Consider the following 23,573-nt stretch of genomic DNA (forward strand, 5'->3'; position numbering starts at 1 on the left):
AGGAATGTTCTTGTTCCACCAAAACGAATTAATGGCAATGGAATAGTTGTAAATAGTTTGCCAAGGTAGGGTGTATGTGCATTTTTTAAATAGTTTTGCCAGAAATAAGTGTTCAGGGAAATAAAAGGTTTTGATGTTGCTGTTGTCTGATTCAGATATTACAAGTGGTAATGAGTGACAAATGCAAGACATTTCAGTACCTGATGCCCTGCACAGATGCCTTACAAATGGCAAAAGTGACAGGATTATCATGAATGAGAAAAAAATGGAGAGGGTAAACTGAAGTTGCTTTGCTAAAATTACGTGACAGTGAAGTTTTAAACATTATATACTGACAGTAGGTGGGCAGAGTACACATTGTTGGACCAGGAGCAGCCAGTGTAGCAAACCACATGAACAGACGGAAGCATTCAAGGAACTGTGAGGGGATAACCTGAAATATATTTAAATGTTCAATAATTACAGGAGTCACAAGAACACTGTGGAGTCATTTTCAGGATTGCAGAACACAGTACCTGCTAAACCAAAAATTTTTATCCCATACTTTGCCTTCAGTGTGAGTAACTAGTATTCTTACAATATCACAGGGAGAATTAGAAACATCATATGGTCCTTTAGGTTGTTTTCCACAATATAGTTCAATATTACAAGCGAATAATGTTTTAGCATCTGCTAAACCAAAAATTTTTACCCGTACTGTGCTGCTTTGTTTGGGAAATGCTGAACAAAAGAACAGTGACCCCGGAAAGTTTGCAGCATTTCGTCAACTGTCACAAATTGTCCTACACTATATGCGTTCTTGCATTTCACCACAAAAGCTTCCAATATTTGCATTATTGCAGCAAGTTCATCAGGTACTCTTCTTTCTTGCCTTATACTCTAGTTGACAAAATCCATCCTGGATTTTCCATTGTTTGATTACAATATTGCTTTCCACACAGAAACACACAGTAAAAGAAAATTCTTCACACAAAGATATTTATGCACCTGCTAATAATGCTGCTGCAGAAGTGCTGTACTAGTTACGCACACATTATAGCACCCAATAGCTTTCATTTACAGCAAATGCAATGAAAATTCTTCAGTTAAGTGGCCAGAAAAATAAATTTGGTGGCACTTTTTTTGTAAGGATAAACTAGTGATACTAGACATGCTGAATTCGGGACAAGAATTTCAGAAAAATCGTGGAACATACATGGATGTAATGAGAGGCCACTGAAAGCTAAAACTGTACCAAGAGTGTGACTCCAACTTTAAACCACATGATTAGGAAGAGTGGAAAGTAAATGGCTGTGAATTTGTACTCTACTGTGTATAAAGCAAGTGGTATCACCATTAGACTTTTTTTTTTTTTTATTATTTGCAATGGTACATTTTCACTATCATGATTTTGGCTTTAAAGTGCCATTATCAAGTGTTTCAATGTTATACAGTGCCTAAGATGGCATACTGTCATATTTAAAATACACTATTAGACACATTGTCTAATGGTCAGTATTTGTGGTAGTAGGCAGTAGGCTTTTACCAGAAATATGTTTCTAATAGTTTATTTTTAATATGACAGTATGCCATCTTAGGCACTGTATAACATTAAAACACTTGATAATGGCACTTTAAAGCAAAAATCATGACGTGTAAATGTGACACTGCAAATAAAGTCTAATGGCGGTATTGATTTTAAAGAAATATATTATGACTGTGGCCCCACATTATGAAAAAATATTATATGATAGGACTGCTGTTGATCTCTATATGTGAAAGTGATTTGGTGGACAGGGTGGGCAGCAAACTGTGGGTACTTGCTGATGATGCAGTTGTGTATGGTAAGATGTCAAAGTTGAACGGCTATAAGATAAAAGACAACTAAGACAAAATTTATAGTTGATGTGATGGATGGCAGATAGTTCTAAATGTGGAAAGTTGTAAGTTAATATGGATGAGTAGGAAGAAAAAACCTGTAATGTTCGAATACAGAATAAGAATCTTTATTAGCCATTCAGTATTGGTAGTGTTCTGCTTAAGGCAGTTGTCATTTATATATCTGGGCATAAAGTTGCAAAGCAATATGAAATGGAACAAGCATGTGAGAACTGTGGTAGGGAAGATGAATCGTTGATTTTGGTCTGTTGGAAGAATTTTAGGAAAGAGTGGTTCACCTGTAAAGCAGACCACATATAGGATGCTGGTAGGACCTATTCTTGAGTGTAGCTTGTGTGTTTGGGACTCGTAATGGGTCAGATTGAGGTAATACATGGAAGCAATTCAGAGGCAGGCTGCTAGATTTGTTACCAGTAGGTTCAAACAATATGTAAGCGTTAAAGAGATGCTTTGGGTGGGAACTCAAATGGGGATCTCTGGAGTGAAGGTGATGTTCTTTTTGAGAAACATAATCGAGAAAATATAATGAACGAACATTTGAATCTGATTGCCAAACGATTCTACTGCTGCCAACATACATTGTACAGAAGGACCACGAAGATACAGTATGAGTAATTTGGGCTCATATGGAGGCTTATAGTGCAGATTATTGTTTTTCACTTATTCTGTTTGGAAGTAAAGGAAATAACTAGTAGTGGTACAGGGTACCTTCCACCACACACCATATGGTTGCTTGCAGAGTATCTATGTAGATGTAAATGCAGATGCCATACAGTGAGCCTTTCCTGTGACTTTTGGAGGATTGCTAGAGGTGCAAGCAAACCCATATCATTATTTTTATTTGTACAAATTTAGGACAATTTCACAGTTAAATTCAGGTGTAAAATAAGTAATTTTATAATTGATAAAGCCTCCATAATCCACTACATCAGTACCATGGCTGTAGTATTGGGGAGGAGGAGAAAGTTGTCATGATATTTCACATTTTATTTTTGTACAATAAATATATGCCATTGTTTTATTGTTTTGCAAAATGATGAAACTTTTATTTAAGGAAAACTAGTTGAGTATTGGACATTTCCTGGGTATTTAGTTACTCCAATTCCAACCTCCTGCACCCATATTCTCTGTCCATCTGCTACTCTCTCTGTCCATCTGCCCGCAGGGGGCTCACAACTCTTTTGTTAGTACGTGACTGGCTAGCAGCCTTTGTAGCATTACTTTTCTTTTACAGCAAGTGTACACTTCCCCAATCCATTTTCCCCTCTGCTTCTCCATCACATGGGTTTCTTGGTGCAGACCCTGCTCGCACCTGGTTTATGATTGGGACGTGAGTTTCCACTTCTGGTATTTTCTACAACTTTTCATTAAATAAATACATGGTGCCCATTGTTGAATTTGACCTGCTAAAATTTCTAAAATTCTCCAGAAGTGTGGATCATGAAAAGGAGCTCACCCAATGCTGTTTATGCTCCAGCTTTGCACCTATGCCTTTAATAAGGTAATATAGCCAAAACCAAGCATGGTAGCCATTCTGTGGTGGTGGTAGGGGCATGAAGTACCTGCACAGTGGTAGCCACCTGACCAGACAGGTATCACACTGTTGGTGCTTGAACTGAAAACTCCCCCTGTATGCCAAGGAGTATGTGCTCATGATGTCAGGAGCACAGGGACTCCGAGCAACAGATTTCTGGCCAGGTAGCCACTGCCTAGGCTGGGTGGCACCCTTAGGGAGAGCCCATGTTCTTACAATCTGACAATGAGCTACATGTGATCCTGCAGTGATGGGGTGTACACTTTGTCCATCATGTAAATAGGGGGCCAAAGGACAATAGGGTTGCTGCCAGAGCCTTCATCTTGGCCTCTGAGGGTAATTCATTGCCTGAAAAGGTCAATGTGATGGTATACCGATGTGGTAGGAAACCATATGTTCTCCTCACCCCCCCCCCCCCCCCAATGTGCTGTTTCAAGTGTCTGAAATGTATCTACATATTTTCGCATTGCAGCATGTGCCCTGTTTGTAGAGATTGTGGACTAGTGCTCTCCTCTTCCTGCTTTCTTCACATGTACTTTGGGATTGATGGCCTCCTGTCCACTTGGTACATTGGACTCCACCTCCCAGCTGGAAACGAATCACCGTCCTCCAGCTTACATTGCTAGGAAGGGGTCTCTCAGAAATTTCCTTCCAAGATTTTTGCCAGTCTAGAACCTGGCACCAGTCAGTTGCTAAAGGAGCCACAGGCTGCTGGTAACAGGGCTTCAGTCATCATTTTTATGTGAAACTGATTCAGAGAAGCCCTTATCATCAAAATCCTCTAAGGGGAGGAAAGACAAGGAAAATTCCTCCAAGGAGAAGGACCGTCCTGTGGCCCCCATGCTACAACATGTCTGTTCATTGCCTTTGGCCAAGGTGGAGTTTCCAGCAGCCTCTGATGCCATAGTTCACACCACACAATGGAACCTGGAACCTATATATGGTTGTAAATAGCCTCCTTGGTCCCTTCATGGCCTCACAGCATGTCAACAACATTATTCTCCAGGGGAATTGTTTCGGTTTTTCCACTACCTGCCAGAGCTACATCTTTTAAGCACTTCCCCTGGCTTTTGCACTGCCCTTCAGGAGATTTTGTTTCTAATAGCGTGGACCTTAGCCCTTTGTGGATACTGGGGATATTATGATTATCAAGCTACCTACAACAGGGGGTCTGGGGGAGTTAGCCCATATGTTCTAGACACTGTGTAGTGAACTAGATTTCAACCCCAATTACCCGTTGTGGGGTGGAATCATGATCACTGTTCATGGTTAAGACCTTGCAAACTTACTGGCCTTACTTGATTTTTGCCCTTTGAATGCTGGTACCCCACACACTTTAGTGTCGGGCGCGGAACTTTCTTGGCCATTGACATTTCCATTTGAAGTCCTTTCCTTCTCCCATCCATCCACAGGAAAGTCCACAATGACCTGTGTGGAGTCAGCACTTCCTGATTTTTCCTGTCGCTCCTCAGCAACACTACCCTGGATGCCTGCCCAGACGAGCACTGGGGTGCTTTTGCTTCTGGTGTCCCCCTTGACTCCGCTCTGTGTGGAGATACCATTGAGGCAGTCCAGAATACAATTACTTCCATTGTTTTGGCAGCTGATTTTGCGATCTCCTGTTCCTCGGGCATGGCCTGACACAAGACAATACCTTGGTGGTCATCAGAAATTGCAGAAGCCATTAGAGATTGTAGGCAATCTCTACAGTGTCACAAGCAGCACCCATCGATGGAGTATATCATTGCCATTAAATTGCTGTGTACCCTTGTCAGCCACCTGATAAAATGATGGAAACAAGAATGCTGGAACATTAAGTTTCAACCACTGGACAATGTACCCCTCCCCCTCAGGTTTGGGCTAAGATCAGAGGTCTCTATTGATACCAGACACCTGTAGTTGTACTTGTTATTGCCTTGAATGGTGCTGCCTCCATTGATGAGGTGTCGCAGAACGTTTTGCTGTGCATTATGCCCATACCTTGCATCTGAGAATTAGCCTTTAATGTTCTAAAATAGTGGTTGGAGAGAAAGCAATAATTTCATTCTATATGCCACCTGGAGCCATATAACGCTCCATGCAATGAGGGGGAATTCATCAGTGCCCTAGCCCACTGTCCTGATACAGCCCAGTGGCAAACCGCATTCACAACCAAATAATAAACCACCTATCAGTGGACTGTCAACGTCTTATACTTGCCATCTTTAACTGTATCTGGAGTGAGGGCGAGCTCCCCTCACAGTGACGAGAAAGAATCACTGTTCCAGTGCTCAAATGGGGTAAGCACCATCTAGAGAGGGACAGTCACACCAATGTTATCTGTAAGTTGCTTGAATGCATGCTGATCCGGCGGCTGTGTTGACTCCTTGAGTCTCGGGGTCTTCTGGTTTAGTCTCGTTGGTTTTTGCCATGTCCTTTCCACCACTGATAATGTGGTTTACCTGGAGTCTGCCATCTGAACAGCTTTTGCCTTACATCAGTGCCTTGAAGTCATATTCTTTGACCTGCAAAATGCTTGGGACACCACATGGTGATGTCACATATTTGATACCTTACACTAGTGGGGTCTCCAGGGTATGCTCCTGATATTTATCAAGAATTTCCTGTTGCCCCAGATGTTCTGGGTTCGAGTTGGTGCTTCTAACTCAACCCCCCCCCCCTCCCCTCCTGCATATACAACAGAAGGGGATATCTCAGGGCGGTATATTGTGTGTCTCTTTCTAGCAGCCATCAATGTCTAGCAGCAGCTGTGGGGTCCTCAGTATCACCCTCCTTGTACGCTGATGGCTTTTGCCTCTAGTGTTTATTCCTCTAGTGTGGATGTTGCTGAACATGCCAGCAAGGCGCCATACAAAAGGTGCACTCATGGGTCCTCACTCATAGTGCTCAGTTCTCAGCCACCAATACTCACATCATGCACTTCTCTCTATGCTGTGCCATTCATCCACAACCAGAATTTTACTTTGATGACCTGCTACTCATTTTGGTGGAGACTTACAGCTTTTTAGGACTAGTTATTGGTTTGTGGTTGGCATAGTTTCCCCATCTTCGCCAGTGTAAGCGAAAGTGCTGGTTTCACCTCAATAATCTTCGCTGCTTCAGTAACACAGGCAGGGGTGCAGATTGCACAACTGTTCTGCACCCTTACAAAGCCCTGATACAATCCTGTCTTGATTATGGACGTCTGGCATACTGTTTGGCATCACCCTCAGCATTGCAGATACTGGATCATTGCAGGGTTTGACTTGCAAGAGAAGCCTTTTGAACTAGTCCTGTGACCAGCTTACTCATGGTGGATAGGGTCCCTCCATTGCAGATCAGGTGCCAACAACAGCTTGTCAACTATGCTACCCATGTTTACAACTCCCCGAATTGTCCAAACTACTGTCCTCTCTTCCCAAAAACGGAAATCCACATCCCGCAATGGTGACCTGGATCAGGGATTATGATCACAATCCACATCCAGGCCCTCTTATGTACACCTCTGTGGTGCATCCCTTGGTCACAGCTATGTCTTGATCTATCACAAGGTCTGAAAATCCACATCCAGGCCCTCTTATGTACACCTCTGTGGTGCATCCCTTGGTCACAGCTATGTCTTGATCTATCACAAGGTCTGAAAAACTTGGTCTCTCAAGGCCTTCCACCACAAACTTTTCTCTGTCCTTTGTGCACCCTGGTGATCAGAAGTAGTCTATACTGGTTGCTCGATGACTGCTGGTCACATGGGCCTTGCTTATACTTGCATAGGACATACTGAACTCCGTTTCTTGCCTGATAGCTGTAGTGTTGTGACTGCGATGTTGGTAGCCATCACTTTTGCTCTTGAGCATATCCATACCTTAACCAATAGGTCCTTAACCCATCTGCAGTGATTGCTTCAGAAGTTTGCAAGCCTCCAACCAATATTACCCTCACCATCTCTTGGTCATTGCTATCCAACGTTCCCTGTATGCCCTCGAACAATATGGACTCAGTGACTTTTGTTTGGACTCTGGGTCACATTGGGATCTCAGGGAATAAACTCGCTGATAGCCTGGGCAAGCTGGCTACCAATAAACTGACTTGAGATTGGTGTTCTGAGAGCAGACCTCCAATCAGTATGAGACCATGAAGTTTTAGGAATTTGGAAAATGGAACGGATTATTGTGACTTATAAAACAAACTACGGTTGATGAAGGAGATTATGAATCTGTGGAGATCCTCTATGCAGGCCTCTTGCAAGGATTCTGCTGCAATTTGCCAGCTCTGCATCAGCCATACCTGGCTGACTTATGGCCATCTTCTCCAATGTGAGGACCCACCCCACTGTCATGGTTTGTATTTGACAGTGGTCCACGTTTTGCTGCAGGACTGTCACAACTCTTGATCTCCCTGACTTGCTGTCCCTGTTATGAGATGATGCATCAGTGGCTGACTTAATTTTATGCTTTATTCAAGAAGGGGACTTTTGTCAATCTCCTTAAAGGAGCGCCGTGTAACTTTACGACCCACTGAGGTGTTGGCAGAACACAATATTGCCTGCTACACCCAGAATGGGCTGTGGCTATCTTGTCTTGCAGGGTGTATATGTGGAAAAGGATAAAAAATTCCCGGGTTCTTCCCGATTAAGAAATACTTTCTCCTGGGTGAAAATACACTTTTTCCATGTTAAGTGACAGTATCCTTTCCTGTGGAATTGGAAAATGTATCAATCCTTTGAATGGTGTAGGATCTCCCACCCCTTTAGGAAACAAACCCCAGAAAAAAATGCGTTTTCGAAATATTTTTGGTTTGCAGCAACATGTACGGTGCGTATTTTCGTATTACAAATGTATATAATCGAATTCCACCAGATACAGAACGTTAATTTCTGAAGCATTGAAATAGAGATCGCGATGCGCTTTTGTAAGCCAGTCATAGCTCATGTCACATGATCTCGCCTGCAGATGGTAGCAAATATTCATCGCATTTACATGGGGCACCCAGAACCTGATTTTGTAAACTGGTCTCCCAATACTGCTTCTGGGTGACCATGTAAACACTTCAAAAACGATTCTGGATATCTTCTTCTGTTTGCCAGTTTTCCAATTTTGCAATTGATTTTCGCTCCCATGTAAAGGCAGCTCCCATGTAAATGTGCGCGGGCTGCAAGTTTTCGTCTTGTTTTTAAAAAATTTGGCTAATATTGATGGAATGGCTTTTTGTGCAGTGAAGGATAAGTAGAAATAGTAGACTGAAGCTGTTAATACCTCGTCTAATTGAAGAGAAATAGCAATTGCGCCGACTAAGGCAAACTACATCTGCTGATTTCCAGGCACCGTAGTTAACTGGACTAGCAAATATGCTTCAGACAGCGAAAAGCGGTTTCCAAAATTCGGTTTTCATCTTTCAAAAGATGTGTCGCATGTAAATGTAGTGATCGGAGCATAGGACACGTGATGTAGTCAGCCTATAGCAACATCACTGTTAAGTAGTGGGAACACACAAATAGAAAAAGTTAATGGTAAAAATAATGTACATAGTGTAGCTACAAGAAAAGCCAAGCTTTCACACATAATATTTGTAGTTTGTACATTGTTACACTTTGATACATCACACAAATGTCCCAGTAAAATTTTAAGTAATGACGTAAATGTCTGGTCTTCTGGGCTCGAAATTCTTGGCCCTCAAAGTATTAAGCATTAAATGAGAATCAAATGCTTTGCGATTTTAAAAATTTGAAACACCTTTGCACACATAACATAACTCATATTGTGTAAAAATGAAATGTACTTTGAAAGTAACACTTTTCAAACTACCAATCGAATTATTTTCCCGTGACCTATTAGAATTCGTTTCAGCAAATGTCAGAAAATGCCAGAAAATGGTGTTACTGTGCCTGTGCTGCTACTACGATGTAGGTAGTTCATATGTTCGTACTTATATAGCATTAAATGATCTTACATTATGCCATAAACGAAACAGGACATCAGAGGATACCTCAAGAGCGTCGGAATTTCATAAATGATAATAAAATACATAATTTGACTTACATATCACATTCGTATCTCCAGATTAACAAAGACATACGCCCTAAGCTGATATTAAACTTTTCAGTGTGGTTTTTGGGATGCAAATTTTCTTGGAGTACCAGTACGGTATTACCTCATGTTTAGTTCTTTATTATGGCATAATGCCATATGTCCCAAAAGGTAAGAACGTGCACTTGAAATTCCACAGACAGTTGGCACTAGCCAGTAGTGTTTCCAATAAATTGACTGCCTCTGAGGAAAAGATTAATCAAAGCCAATTTTTTTATCAAATGTACAAAAATAACCTCAGTGTTCTGCAAGGCAATTAATGCCCGGCTGCCAAAAACATGGAAATAAAATAAAATCAGAAAACAAACTAATACCATATTTTAACCTTCCATTATTATGTGAATGTATTTTAATTCACTTTATAGCTTCCGGCCACATAAATCTGTTTTGTTTTCATTTGACTTGAGAGCTGCAAACCAAGAGAATAAGAAAAACACTAAAAGTAAACATGGTTCACATGGAGACTAACCCTCGTCCCATTACAACTCGGACTGCTCTGCTCATTTGCAAAAAATGGGTAGCATCTGCCTGCTTGTTGCTACTGCTGGTACAGCTCATGTCTTGTTACCTTGGATACAGCTAATAGTCACACTTCACGTAGCCAGAAGTTGGAGAAAGTACTGCTCATACATGACTCAACTGCGTATGCCCATAAGCCCACTGGCAACTACTCAAATGAATCTAATGAAACTTGTGATGTCACGCCCATCGGAAGCAGTTTGTTGTTATGAATTATTACATAGCATTCACCCTAAAGCATTTGACACATTTTGCTGCTTTCAAGCGCTTGTGTGTGCATTGTGTTTTGTTGTTTTTAAATGGCGCTTTTCCTTTGCAACTTAATTTTTTTTTTCTTGTTTTAATTTTATTGCTGCAACATTACATTGTAGTAGTGGGCTAAAGTAAAATTCTTTGTTAGAGTATCACTTCTTACCAGTCAAAACTACAAAAATTTAATTGAAAAGGAAAACAATGAGAAATTCTCGGAATTCTAAAAAATTCCAGTGTTCTTCACAGTTTTCTTGCGGATGAAAAAATTCCTTGGTTTTTCCCAGATTTCCCTGTTGTCTCAGAGTGTATACACCCTGTCTTAGTGGTCCAGTCTGGTCCTCACCCTACCTGCTCTTTTCTTGTTTTTCCCCCTCTCACATGGTGTGTTAGACTTGTTCATAGTCTTTCCTAAGCACTTATTGTGTGGAGTACCTCTGGCGAGTGGCAGGGGCTGGGGGATGTATGCACCCCCAATGTATATGCTCTCAGGGGGCTTCCGGCTGCTCCCTTGATGGGGAACCTTGGTTGCCTTTCTTCCTTTGTCTCTCTTCCTGCTTTTTGTCCCTTAAGTCAGTTTCATCGACTTTAGTAGACCTTGGGGTTTTCTTTCTCTGGGTTTTGTGCAGTAGGCTCTCTCTTCTCTTCAGTCATTTGGACCTGTCTGTTCAAAGAAAAAAGGACTGATCATCTAGTAGTTCGGTCTGTTCAATGAACCAACCAATGACCTCTGTCCATCTGCTGTGCTCTCACTGTCCATCTGCTGTGCTCTCACTGTCCATCTGCTGTGCTCTCACTGTCCATCCGCTTCTCTTTCCCCCTACCCCTGTTCATCTGCTATGCTCTCTCTGTCCATCTTTGCCAGTTCCCCCTCTCACTGTCCTTGTACCTCCCCCTCCTCTTTTTCATATTCACACACCCACCTCCATAGGAGGTTGGTAGTACTTACCTTTTTAGTATTTTTGTCTAGATAGTAAGTTATATGTATATCTATGTTGGTTGAAGTCGATCCAGTGGTTTGGGAGGAAATGTGGTACCATATATCCACGCCCATAATATTTATGAATACTGTGTATATTGGTTGCTGCTTGGTGTGTGAAAAATAATTTTGGTTGTTATTTGGTGGTCAATCTCTTACTGATGTGCCTGGCTTTCAGAGTAAACAAAGCGTTGGTTTCAAATATTTGAATTGTGGCATCCACATTTTCTGGCTGCCTGGTCGTAATTGATGAATATGCATGATTTTGGCCTTGTCAGCTTCTACACGAGATCTGTTTGAAGGTATTCTCTCTCTCTCTCTCTCTCTCTCTCTCTCTCTCTCTCTCTCTCTCTCTCTCTCTCTCTCTCTCTCTCTCTAGGAGAGGGCCATGTAAGGAAAGCCTTAAATAATTTTTTTTCCTTTTTTTCAGTTTCCTGAAGACCCAATAATAATTGAAGAGCCTAGTGTTGGAGTAAAACAAGATTCAGAATTGAAACATGTGGATGGCTCTGATTTTCATGTAAGTTTTCACAGAAGCACTGTATTGTCCATAAGGTGTATTAAAAATGTCATGAAAGGAATGTGGGACATTCAAATTAAATTATCATGGATTGTGAGCAGTTGTAACCTATGGTACCAGCTATTTTCAAGAATTTTGGAGGAATTTCAATTGACTCAAGTTAGATGTGTTACATGTATCCTGTTCCCACAGTGTTCATGCTTTTATTAACTATTACTCTTTTATTAATGTTGTATTATGCCAGTATGTTATGAATGCCTTAAATACGTATTTGGTACCAATATAGCAAGGAAGACTTCCTCTTCGAAGTGATTGTTAATTTAGTTATCTGCCTCTGTGTCACAGTGCTATAACGGAAACTTGCAAGTAAGATACGTGGTGGGTGTATGTTTTAGACTTTGCAGTCACAATTCACTAAAGTATTTAAATCATCACTGAAATCCTGCATTCACTGTATGTAATTCCTTATGATTTTTCCCCAGTACATGACATAAATTTGCATTGTTTCCTAATAAACATGCACTGCAAATACGTGGTGTCAGAGGAGGAAGCTATGTAGATATCATTAAATTTGGAAAATGTTGATTGTAATCTATGTAATGCATATTAATTTGATTAATGAGCAAAAAGCATTCCTTTTATGAGTATATAGCTGGCAGATTATTTGCATCTCTTATATATGGGAGTGTGACCACCCAAGAGAGCAGGCCGTAGTGCTACTGAAATCAGAGTAGAGTATATGACAGGATAAGACAGACAAAGTATGCCAATATAACTCTTACACAATGGTGGATAGCAAAATGAGAGATATTAGAACTGATTTTGAAGCATTGTGACACTCCTTCTCCATATGAATCTCTGTAAAGCTGGATGATACTGATAAAGATTATTGATAGTTGTTTCGTACATACAGAAGTTAGCAAGCAGTTATAATTCGGAGATTGTTTTCTTCTTTTAGTTTGTTGAAGGTCCATTGGGAATCTCTTGGTTCACTGATTTTATCAAGGAGGATCCTGAACTAAATGTGTAAGTCAGTGTGAGTGAGAATATTATAGGTATTCACATCTCTGGCACTCCATGCAGAGTCAGAAAAAAGTCTTCTGTTAATTGTGTAAAGTACAGGATGCATTGCAGTGGAATTGGCCCAGATTGCGAATTGTCTGGACCGTATTGCTATATATAAATATATAATTTTTCCCACGTGGAATGTTTCCCCCTGTTATATTGCTATATATAATTGTAGAGCATTCATGTACTCTTCCAATTGACTTGCATATCACCTATTATTTGCTGACTGTTGTGAACAGAAGCGGAAGAGGACGGGTGAATGGTGTAGTCCTATTTTCTGTAGCCCTTGTTGATACCAAATGTTTTGTTTAATGGCTATATGTGATGGATACATTAGCTTCACATTTGGACAAAGTGTAAATTCTAATAGTGTAAGTCATTTGAGAAATATTCCTCTTTCCAAGAACTTCTGTGTAAACAAATCAAAAGAATATCAGTCTTTCTTATATTATGTGTGAGTCATAACTATTTGTCAGTTAGTACGAAAAATTTTTTGCGTTTTGAAAAAAGAGCGAAAATTTGTATGTGTTAAATCACCCTTGATACCTTGGCCACAACCTATACATACTGTGGCTACTTCTGTGGTACCTCTTGTTTTAGTAAGAATTTATTCAGTCTTTTGAATGTCAAATGCTGGGGCTTAATGATGCAGAAAATTGGGGCTGGCCATTTTGATACTGGCTGATGGCCAGCAAGATTCTGTATCATTTGTGGAATTAGTAATTTTACTAGCTAATTGCACAAGAAGCTAGATCAATAAATTTAAAGTCGTTGTTAATTGGACTCCTGGAGTGTGTGATTTACATTTTCTAAAAACCAGCAGAATTGGTTCCTACCTCAGATTTGCTCCTTCTTCATTAGACATTTGTTTACCATGCTTAATTTTGATGTGCATTTATGGCATAGTCTCATTTGCCTGTGTGTTATGGTTTTTCTAGATTGTAATTGCTGTTGTATGTGAAGGTGGCATTAGTGAAGAAGATAATAACAAAAGAGACGCATCATCTAGGAAATGAAGTCAAGAGATTAGATTTTGGGATCAAGAAGTTGTATTAATTTTTGTCACTTGCATGCTGTTGAACATTAATTCTCAGTTTTAGTTTTTCTGGGGTTTTGGTGATCTTGCAGACCAATACACATGTACTACTAGCTGAAAGACGATGTTCTCCAATAAGATTCCAGCAGCTGGATGTGATTATAGGCTGATGTGGCATTGCTTGAAAGACTGAACATGGAGGTCAGTTTGTAATGGCATGGTTTAAGAAATGTAAGACCTCAGAAGTATTTCATATTTTGCAACGCTGGTTATAGCTGCCCAAGTCTGTGCCATCCACTAGTTGCATGGTAGGTTTAAGGCACTAGACTGCTGATGGTTGATTTTTTCCATGTTGAGAATTTTATTTGCTATAGTGACGATATGGAAAATAGAGGTTCCCAAATGGGTTTAGTGAGATGGAGAAAATCGTCTTTTGGAACCATCATGTATCATAAGGGAAAATGGGTGGCAGAAATTTGGGTTGGAAGCAGCTATTTCTGCGAAAGAAATCGGCAAGTGGATTATGATTACATTAGAGAAAAGTAGTGCAAGGACTCTGCAGTGTCTAATTGGACAACAGGTTGAGTATCAGACTGTTGTATGTTAAGATAAATGGGAGAGTTAAGACCTTCAGCCACTTCCAGTAGAACACAACTAATTTCAGAATGAAGTGTAACACAGTGGAGGGATATTGGAAAGAAATAGTGGGCTAGGGGTGAGGTAAAAGAGATCCCAATGTTCTGCAGAGTCATCAGGATGGTTTCATATTGAATAGACATGTAGTTAAGCATGGGTGTATCTTTCATTCAGTGACGTGGGCCTCTTCATGTATACCAGGTGTACCGGTATGAAATGAGCATTTTTTTGTGAAAATGAAACACTAATTTTGAATTGAAAAGTAAAAACATTTCATTCAAGGTGCTGACCATTGACCATTGCTTTCTATACATTTTGACCACATTTCTGGCAATTTGTGGACACCATGCCAATAGAAATGTTTGTCTTTTGAATTAAACCAATCAGTCACCCAATTTTCAACTTCTTCGTAGGAATCGAAGTGTTCCTCAGCCAATGCGTGTCCAATTGATGAAAACAAATGGTAGTCAGAAGGGGCCAAGTCAGGTGAATACGGCGGGTGGGGTAGCAGCTCCCAGCCAAGTGTTTTGTATCCTGAACCAGTTTTGCTTTGTGTGCAGGTGCATTGTCATGCAAAAAAATTGCTTTGCCATGTCTTCTGGCCCACTCTGGTCTTTTCTCGATCAATGCATAGTTCAAATTGATCATTTGTTGTCTGTAGCGATTAGTATTCACAGTTTCACTGGGTTCTAGAAGCTCATGATACACCACACCTTTCTGATCTCACCAAACACAGAGCATTATCTTTTTGCCGAATAGATCTGGTTTTGCAGTCGATGTTGATGGTTGTCCTGGATTAACCCATGATTTTTCCCATTTAGGATTCTTAAAATAAATCCATTTTTCATTGCCAGTAACAATTTGATGCAAAATTGATTTTCTTTCATGTCTTTGAAGCAAAATTTGACAAATGGTTTTTCGGTTTTCCATCTGTCTTTATTCAATTCATGTGGCACCCATTTTCCACACTTTTTTCCCATAGCTTTCAAATGGTCATAGATTGCTTGTTGTGCAACATTTAGCATTGCTGCCATTTGCTTCTGACTCAAAAGTATCAGCTTCATCCAATATTGCTTGCAATTCGGTGTCTTTCAACTTTTTTGGTGGTCTTCCACGTTCTTGATTTCTTACATCAAAATCATATTTCTGAACTGTTGAAACCATCTTTTGCATGTTGCTTCTGATAGAGCATGATCACCATATACTTCGACAAGCATTCAATGTGACTCTGCAGCACTTTTTTTCAAATGAAAACAAAAAATTAATGCTTTCCACAAATAATCACTTTCTGGTACAAGATTCGACATTGTTAACATGATGAAAACATATGATGTTGTTTGTTCCATGACTTGATATATACTAAATATCTTTGACAGATGCCATACCAACTGTTGTGGCGTAGTAAGACAGCCACGCCACTCGGAAGTAGCCGAAAGGCACGCGTTAAACTCACGCAGGCTAGAGATAGGTCTGAAACAGGATACGTAATGAACGCTATAAAGAAAAGTACGTAGCTGCTGGAATACTTAACTTTAATCCATCCTTGTTGTACATCCCTATTGACGATACAAGTGAGGCTCTATAGATACTAATGGCGCCTTGCTAGGTCGTAGCCATTGATTTAGCTGAAGGCTATTCTAACTATCTGCTCTGCAAATGAGCGAGGTTTTGCCAGTGTGCATCGCTAGCTACGTCGTCCGTACAACTGGGGGTCCGACATGTACTAATGGACCGCGGCCGATTTAAAGCTACCACCTAGCAAGTGTGGTGTCTGGCGGTGACACCACACCAACCAAACAAAAAAAAATTAAGGCTCGTTCATAACAAATGTTCCCTATTGACACATTTGTATCTTAACCCTCATTTCATACCAGTACACCTAGTATGTGTAGAGCATTAGGGCATTGTTTTGCCGTTATTGTTGTAGAGTGGATGAATAGAAAAATTTAGTTTCCAGTAGATATAGTGTATCTAAAACCATAGTTCAGTACTAAGATAATAGCCATATTTTGACTAAGGGGTGCAAGTTCCACTTAACATTAGTGTTTATGTTGAATGGGTTTCAACTTTGGCAGTAAGCAGACAGCTGATACAATTTCTGTGTAAAGGTGTATTAATCCTTTGTTGGAGAAGCAGTTAAGAGGCAGGCTCCTAGATTTGTTACTGGTAGGTTTTGAACAAAACACTTAGTGTCATATTGATGCCTTGAGAACTCAAATGGGGATCCCTGGAGGGAAGGTGATGTTCTTTTCGAGGAATGCAATTGAGAAAATTTAGATAAGTAGCATCTGAAGGTGGCTGCCAAACATTCTGTTGCTGCCAACATACATTCCTCATAAGGAGCACTAGGATAAATTGAGATTAGGGCTCATATGCAGGCACATAGTCATTTTTCCCTCATTCTGTTTGTGAGTGGAATGCGAAAGGAAATGGATATTAGTGGTATGAGGTATCCTCCACCACATGCCATAAGGGAAATTGCGAAGTATCGCTGCAGGTGCAGATAATAGGTAAAATAAGTAGCTGAGTGATGCTGCAGGAGCAACAGTGATATTTTTCACAGTAGATAATGTACACACACACACACACACACACACACATGTACATAATAAATAATCTATTAACAGCTCCCATAATGAGCATTGTGAGTAGATTAGCACTAGTCACAGTTGCTGGTTGTCAGTATACTTCACAGAAGCTGTGGCAGCTTCTCCTTTAAATTTGCATTGTGGCTCATTTTACATCCAACCACATCACCATTTAAGGAATCCAATGTGTAAATCAACGAATGGACAAATGAATAACCTTCACACACCATCTTTAGCAAGGTATAGGTTACAGTGTTGAAAGAAAATTTAATTTTATTAAAAAATGCTAAAATGTATAATAATAAATGCAACACATGAATACAAATTTAGGTTTTTGTATTTCACTAAAATAAATTATACTTATATAAGCAATTCCTCAGGATGATTAAAATCATAAAATTTTACAAGGCTATAACTGTGGCATAAATGAACATAGAGGTTGGTGCAGATTTTTACTTTTGCGCATGCCTGCAAAGCCTTTATTTACGAAAGAATGATATGATTTTCCAGTTGTATATGATTTACATGCATACAACATTAAGGTTCTTCTCATAACTATGTTTATGATCAAATTCTCCATTTACTGATCACAAATATCTTTTTTTTTAATATACTTAATCATCAAGATGATAGCCTTGTCCCAAGCTTTTGCAAGCATTTCAGGAATTCCTATAGCCACTGCTATTACCATGTACCATCATAGTTCACCCAAAGTTGTTTGAAGGGAAGCGCATATGAGGTCTGTTAAAAAATTCGGTAACTTTGTCCACAAAATCTTTCTATGCTTACCTTTTACTTGTTGCTCGTTGTCTGCTCTGAAGTGCTCTCCTCCACAATTGGTACACCACTCCCAATGCCTTTTACACTCCCAGATGTTGTCTTGGTATGTTTCTCGCTAGATTGCTTGAAGCGTCACATGTTTTTTTAATTTTTTATTTATTTTTTTTTTTTTTATTTCGTTTAGTTTCATAAATCTTCGTTATTTCAGTGGGGTTTTCAACTTTTGAAATAAAAAGAAATCCACATGGGCTAGGTGTGGAGAGTACAGAGGATGAGGCAGCACAGTGATTCAGTTGTTTGTGCAGTTGTTATACACCAACAGGGATGATTGTGCTGGTGTATTAGCATGATACAAGAGCAATGAATTATCTCACCACATTTCAGGCTGTCCTCACATTTTCCCGCAGGTGTCACAACATGTCCCGATAGTATCATTGATTAACAGTTTGCCCCTATGGCACAAATTCATGAAGAAGTAATCCTTCATAGTCAAAGAAAAGTGTCAGCATGGCTTTGACGTTTGATCTGACCAGATGAGCTTTTTTTGGCCTTAAAGAATCTTTCCTGATCCATTGTGAATTATGAACCGTGGTCTCAACATCACAACTGTAGACCCACGTATCATCATCAGCTATGATTCTCTTAAGAAACATCTCATCCTCATTTGCGTGATCCAAAAGCTCTTCACAGATTGCAAATCGTAGGTCTGTCTGGTCATGAGCCGTGGGATGAACTTAGCCACAACACGATGTATTCCAAGATGCTGTCAGAATTTCATGACATGATCCAACTGAAACGGTACATTCTTCTGCAGCCTGTCAGACACTCAATCTTTGATTTGCGTGCACAGTTTCTTTGACATTTCTGACATGAGCGCCATGGGTAGATGTTGAAGGCGCCCTGAATAAGGGTCATCTTTACATCTGTCCAGCCATTTTTAAACTGCATAAACCATTTCTAACACTGAGTACAGCTTAAGCACTCACCACTATAGCATTCCTGCATCATTTAGTGTGTCTCTGTAAAGGTTTTCTTCAGTTTCACGCAAAATTTAGTGCAAGCTCATTGCTCCTGTAACTCTGAAATCTCTAAATTCACAAAATGCGTGACACAATGTTCTACTCAATACGACACTGAACAATAACTAAAGACATACAATAATGGAGCTTACAGCAGTTACACATTAAACTTAGGTGTCTGCATGGGTGCCAACTGCTTTCCTGTCAAACACACCATTGACTGAAAATTACGAATGTTCCAGAATTTTTTGAACAGTTCTCTGGTAGATGGAGCCTTTCATGAACTCCCACAAATAAGAAAAAGATACTATATTGTGAGAGCAAGCAAATGTCAAGCTCAGATTTGCAGCCCCTTACAGCCAATTGACCTTCCTGGCACTTCATAATTAAGAAGTGCTCTTTTATGCAGGTTCAGAAGCAGTGGTACTACATCCAGTTGAAAAATTATATTTCTGATCATTTTCTATTCCATCCATTTCCAGTCCGTTTATGTGTTTTCCAATTTTATCCATATTCTTTAATTTGTTACATAATTCTTCAGATTCAATTAACTCACTAAACTGTTCCTTCATAAAATTACGAAGTTGAATAAAAAATCATGATAATCACCAACAAATTTCCTGTTGCCTACTGCACAGCATGTTAGCCTTACTGTTGTTACTCGTTTTGAGAACAGTAGTTGAAAATTAACGAAAAGAACGTTTATTTGTACCTTAAACCCAGCTACTCTCATAGTTCCATGCTGTTAATGCCTGGTGGTTTGTTTGCATCAGACAGGTTTCTCATTGGTTGATCACCTCCTGCCATACTGACTGAATTTCTTGATTCTGCTTCATCCTAATGGTTCTCTGCAAGGCGGCAGTTAAAGACTCATTTTACTGCTATTGCAGTAGTCCTCTTCCTGGCTTCTTCTCCAATTATGTTCTTCGTGTAGTTGCTGTTCATATAATTTGTCACTGGGATATTTGAGAAATATTACTAATTTCCCATAAAGTTCTTTTACATATTATAATTTTTTTTATAACAATAATGCATATCAATCAAATGCCCATCCTCAACCTAAAAAGACACAGCTCAGATGACAGCTGATCATGTGTGCAACTGTTTTACAGGTACCAGTTTATCTTAATCCCACAAGGATTCATTTTATATGATTTCAAGCAATGAAATATGACCTGCTACTGGTCACACACTAAATGAAATGTATTGCTTACAAATTCTTTGTGTGTGCTTGGATTTCAAATTTAAATGGTCAACAAATCGATAAACTTACCAAGTTGATCCACTCAGTGCCACTCACCTACAGACAATAATGACGACTTCTTTTGGATTTTTCATTTGTTCCTGGAATTACCTTGTGGGGCAGCCCACTACAAATAAAATATCTATATGGTTTTTTAACATAAAAACCAATGGGAGTTATGTACTGGCATGTATTTGCAAGATTCTGTAGATCTTCGGAGAGGTTTATGCAATGTTCAGTTGTCAACATCACATTGCATTTTTACTGCATGCTGCTTTATGATACATATTTATTCCATGCCATGCACTATAAGATTATCCTGTAAGACAGTACTATGCAAAACCATGCAAAGTATACTATGAAGCATTTCAGCAGGTTGACGTACTAGAGGAGTGTTGATAATTTCGAGGCAGAGAGTGCTTTCTGTTTACTCATTCTCATGCTGGTGCCTCTTTAATCTATTATCCATCTGCATGCCCAGGAACATTACACATGAATCCTGATCCAGTCCTCCTCCTTGTATCTTTAACTCATTTTGATTTGTTTGGAATGGCATGATGTGTGGTTTTGTAAGTATAGAGGTTGAATTTTTCTGTAATTGCCTGTAAACCAATTGCAATCAGGGCCAGTATTCTCCTGGATGATCCTGGTATGAATGTGTTTCACTCGGTTAACAGTATACTGTGCCAAGAGCAAACATTACAGTTTTTGAAGGGTCCTCCAGTGGCTTTAGCATAACATTTATGTAGTCAAGATGAGTCAAATGCTGAACCCTATGGAACATCAACCAATATGTTTCCCCATTCTGAATTCAGTTTTCCTCTGAAGGTAACATTTGTTACTATGAGCCAGTTTTTGGTTGCTAAACTATGATTCAGTTCTTGTAACTGTAATTCTTTTAACACCATAACATTATGGCTTCCCAAGGAAAGGGGAAATCAGGATTGTAATTTGTCAGTAAGTTTTCCCCACTTCTGTAATAAGTGTTTCTACTGCATATTTTAAGCCTTACTTTAAAGTCAGCACAACATTTTAGTAATTAGGTTGTTACGATCATAACAAGAAGAGTTCCTGCTTCTGTCACCAACACCAGATGATTCCTGTGATCGATTTGACAGATCACCTGATGGAATTGATGTCTGCCAGTCGAGTATACACTTCTTGACTGAGTATAATGGATGTAATTTCAACTGTCACTTTTTCTAACCAGTAATTTCAGCTACTGTTACGAAATTGTTTTCATGCAACAAATTTTTTCGATTTTTTTATAAATATTAGGTTGGTACATAAGTTTGTAGTACATTGGTTTTGCATGTTGGTATTCTGGTTTCTGTGAGTTTATTTATCAATTGTCTTTTTTATTTGTAGTTCACTGTTGCTATTTGACTATAAATGTTGTCATTTGGTCATTTGGCAAGAGAAAAGGAACTTTGGTCACTAGAATGTGCAGTACCAAATGGAGAAATCAGAAAATTGCCGACATATTCTTCAATTTTAGTTGTGTACAGGGGTAACAGTACTGGAGGCAGCGAGAAACATTTATGCCATGTACATACACAATGCCATTGGACAGAGCTCAGCAAGAAAATGATTTTGTCATTTTAAGAAGAATTGTTTTGACATTAGTGACCCTCCATGTTCAGGAAGACCTTGTGGGTTAGAAGAAGATCACCTAAACATATTAATCCACAATGATTCACATCAGTGTGCTCAAGAGCTGGCAAATGTGATGAACTGCGACCATTCCAGCGCTGTGTGACATTGTCATGTAGTGGAGGGGGTTCAAAAATCAGGAATATGGATACCACATGCTCTAAACCAAAACCACAAAAACCAGTGGTTGGCCATATGCACATCTCAGATTGCTTGTCATCAATTTGCTTGTGAACAACACCAAACATTCCAGTCCTGTGCCATTATGGTGACAAGAAATGGTGTCTTTATGCTGAAATAAGGAAAAGAAAGGAATAGTTGGGCCCAAAGAAAGCAGTAACAAGAAGTATGCACAAAAGATAATGTTATACGTCTGGTGGAATAGCAATAGTGTGGTGTACTGTGAATTGCTTCCCTGAAGTGTAACCACTTGTTGTTGCTGACATTTACTGTCAACAACAGACACATCTTGCAGACACATCCAAGAAAGATGACAAAGAAGATTGTCTTAAGTGATGCCACTTCATGATAACCCCCACCCACATTGTGCTTGACTGACAAAAAACTATACACAGGACTTGGGTTTTGAAGCAAACCCACACCCACCTTATTCATCTGATCTTGCACCTTCAGATTTTCGCCTTTTCTGCTCGGTATCAAATAACTTTCAAGGGACTTCCTTTCTAGATGAAAATGAACTCTGAACATGGGTTGACAAGTGTTTCACCTCAAAACCATGTGACGTCTACAGCCACAGAATCAAAAAGTGACCCTGCATGGGAAGACAGCTGTAAATAGTACAGGAGAATGTATCATTGATGACTAAAGTCACTGTTATGGGTATCTGTTGTGTGTATTAAACTTCTGGAAAAATGCCAAGAACTTATACACCAACTGAAGAATACTTGCTGCAAATTGACACCTCTACATAACCTTTTTTCTTTGTACTAGTAAACTGTTTCCTATCATCTCTTTGTAACAGGTATGTCTAACGTTTACAATAACACTTGGTCTGTTAAGCCCAATGTCTGGTATAGGTATTGTGAACACAGAAATTGTGCATACCTTTCCCAATTAATTTAACTCGGCGTATCTGTGCTAAGTGTTTGATGATCAGTCTTTAGTTGTCAAGTTCACAAAGAATTTAATATTTCCTTAAAATAATTTTGATCCCTAAGTTAGTCATTGAGAGGTTAATGGATTCGGGCATCATTGATTCTTACAAAATTTGAGGAGTGTGTAAGTGAGTTGTGTTTTACTGTTGCACAACATAAACTCCTATTCTGAAATGGAAAGCCCAGAGGATGCAGTAAAATATTTTGTAGGTTATCAAAAATGAGCAAAGTTTCTAAAAAAGTAGTTTTGTAAGAATTGACAGAACCTCTAAATTGGTTAATAAATGTGTTTGCCTCATTGTAGAAATGACTGAAGCACTCAATATTCACAAATTAATGATAGAAATAATTTGGATTTGTGGCATGATCAATTCACCTGGTAGTTTAGTGGACAGATATAAAAGGAGTTCATAATGAAATAAAACTGTAGGCTTACTCGTTAAAGGTCAGTTGCATCAAAAGTAAAATTCGACTGAGTAAAGAGCAATTCAATGTTTCCTATTGGGCAACCAGGCTTTTGGAAAATAAGGTTCATTATTTGTTATAGTAATAGTTCCTTTTCTAAATAATTGATAACACGTTCAGACAATTGATTGTGTGGAATTAAAGATAACTTATGAAAGAATTCTTAAAAATTATGTTTTAAGCATAAAATGAAATGTTTCATACAGGACATGAAAAGTACCTAGCGCCA

General features: G+C 39.3%; 1 protein-coding gene across 5 annotated transcripts in view; it reads left to right on the top strand.

Moving 5' to 3' along the window:
- The window catches only part of LOC124720171 (zinc finger protein ZFP2-like), a 72,076-nt gene that overhangs the window by 9,753 nt on the left and 38,750 nt on the right, over positions 1-23,573 (top strand). For 3 of the 5 annotated variants that reach the window (XM_047245494.1, XM_047245498.1, XM_047245497.1), the window contains one exon: positions 11,652-11,741. In XM_047245494.1, the coding sequence (XP_047101450.1) occupies positions 11,652-11,741 (90 nt within the window). Of the gene's footprint in view, positions 1-11,399; positions 11,524-11,651; positions 11,742-23,573 lie in introns of all 5 variants that reach the window. The other 2 variants (XM_047245495.1, XM_047245496.1) reach the window with 1 other exon arrangement.

This window comes from Schistocerca piceifrons, chromosome 11 (assembly GCF_021461385.2).
Source record: "Schistocerca piceifrons isolate TAMUIC-IGC-003096 chromosome 11, iqSchPice1.1, whole genome shotgun sequence".
Lineage (NCBI taxonomy): Eukaryota > Metazoa > Arthropoda > Insecta > Orthoptera > Acrididae > Schistocerca > Schistocerca piceifrons.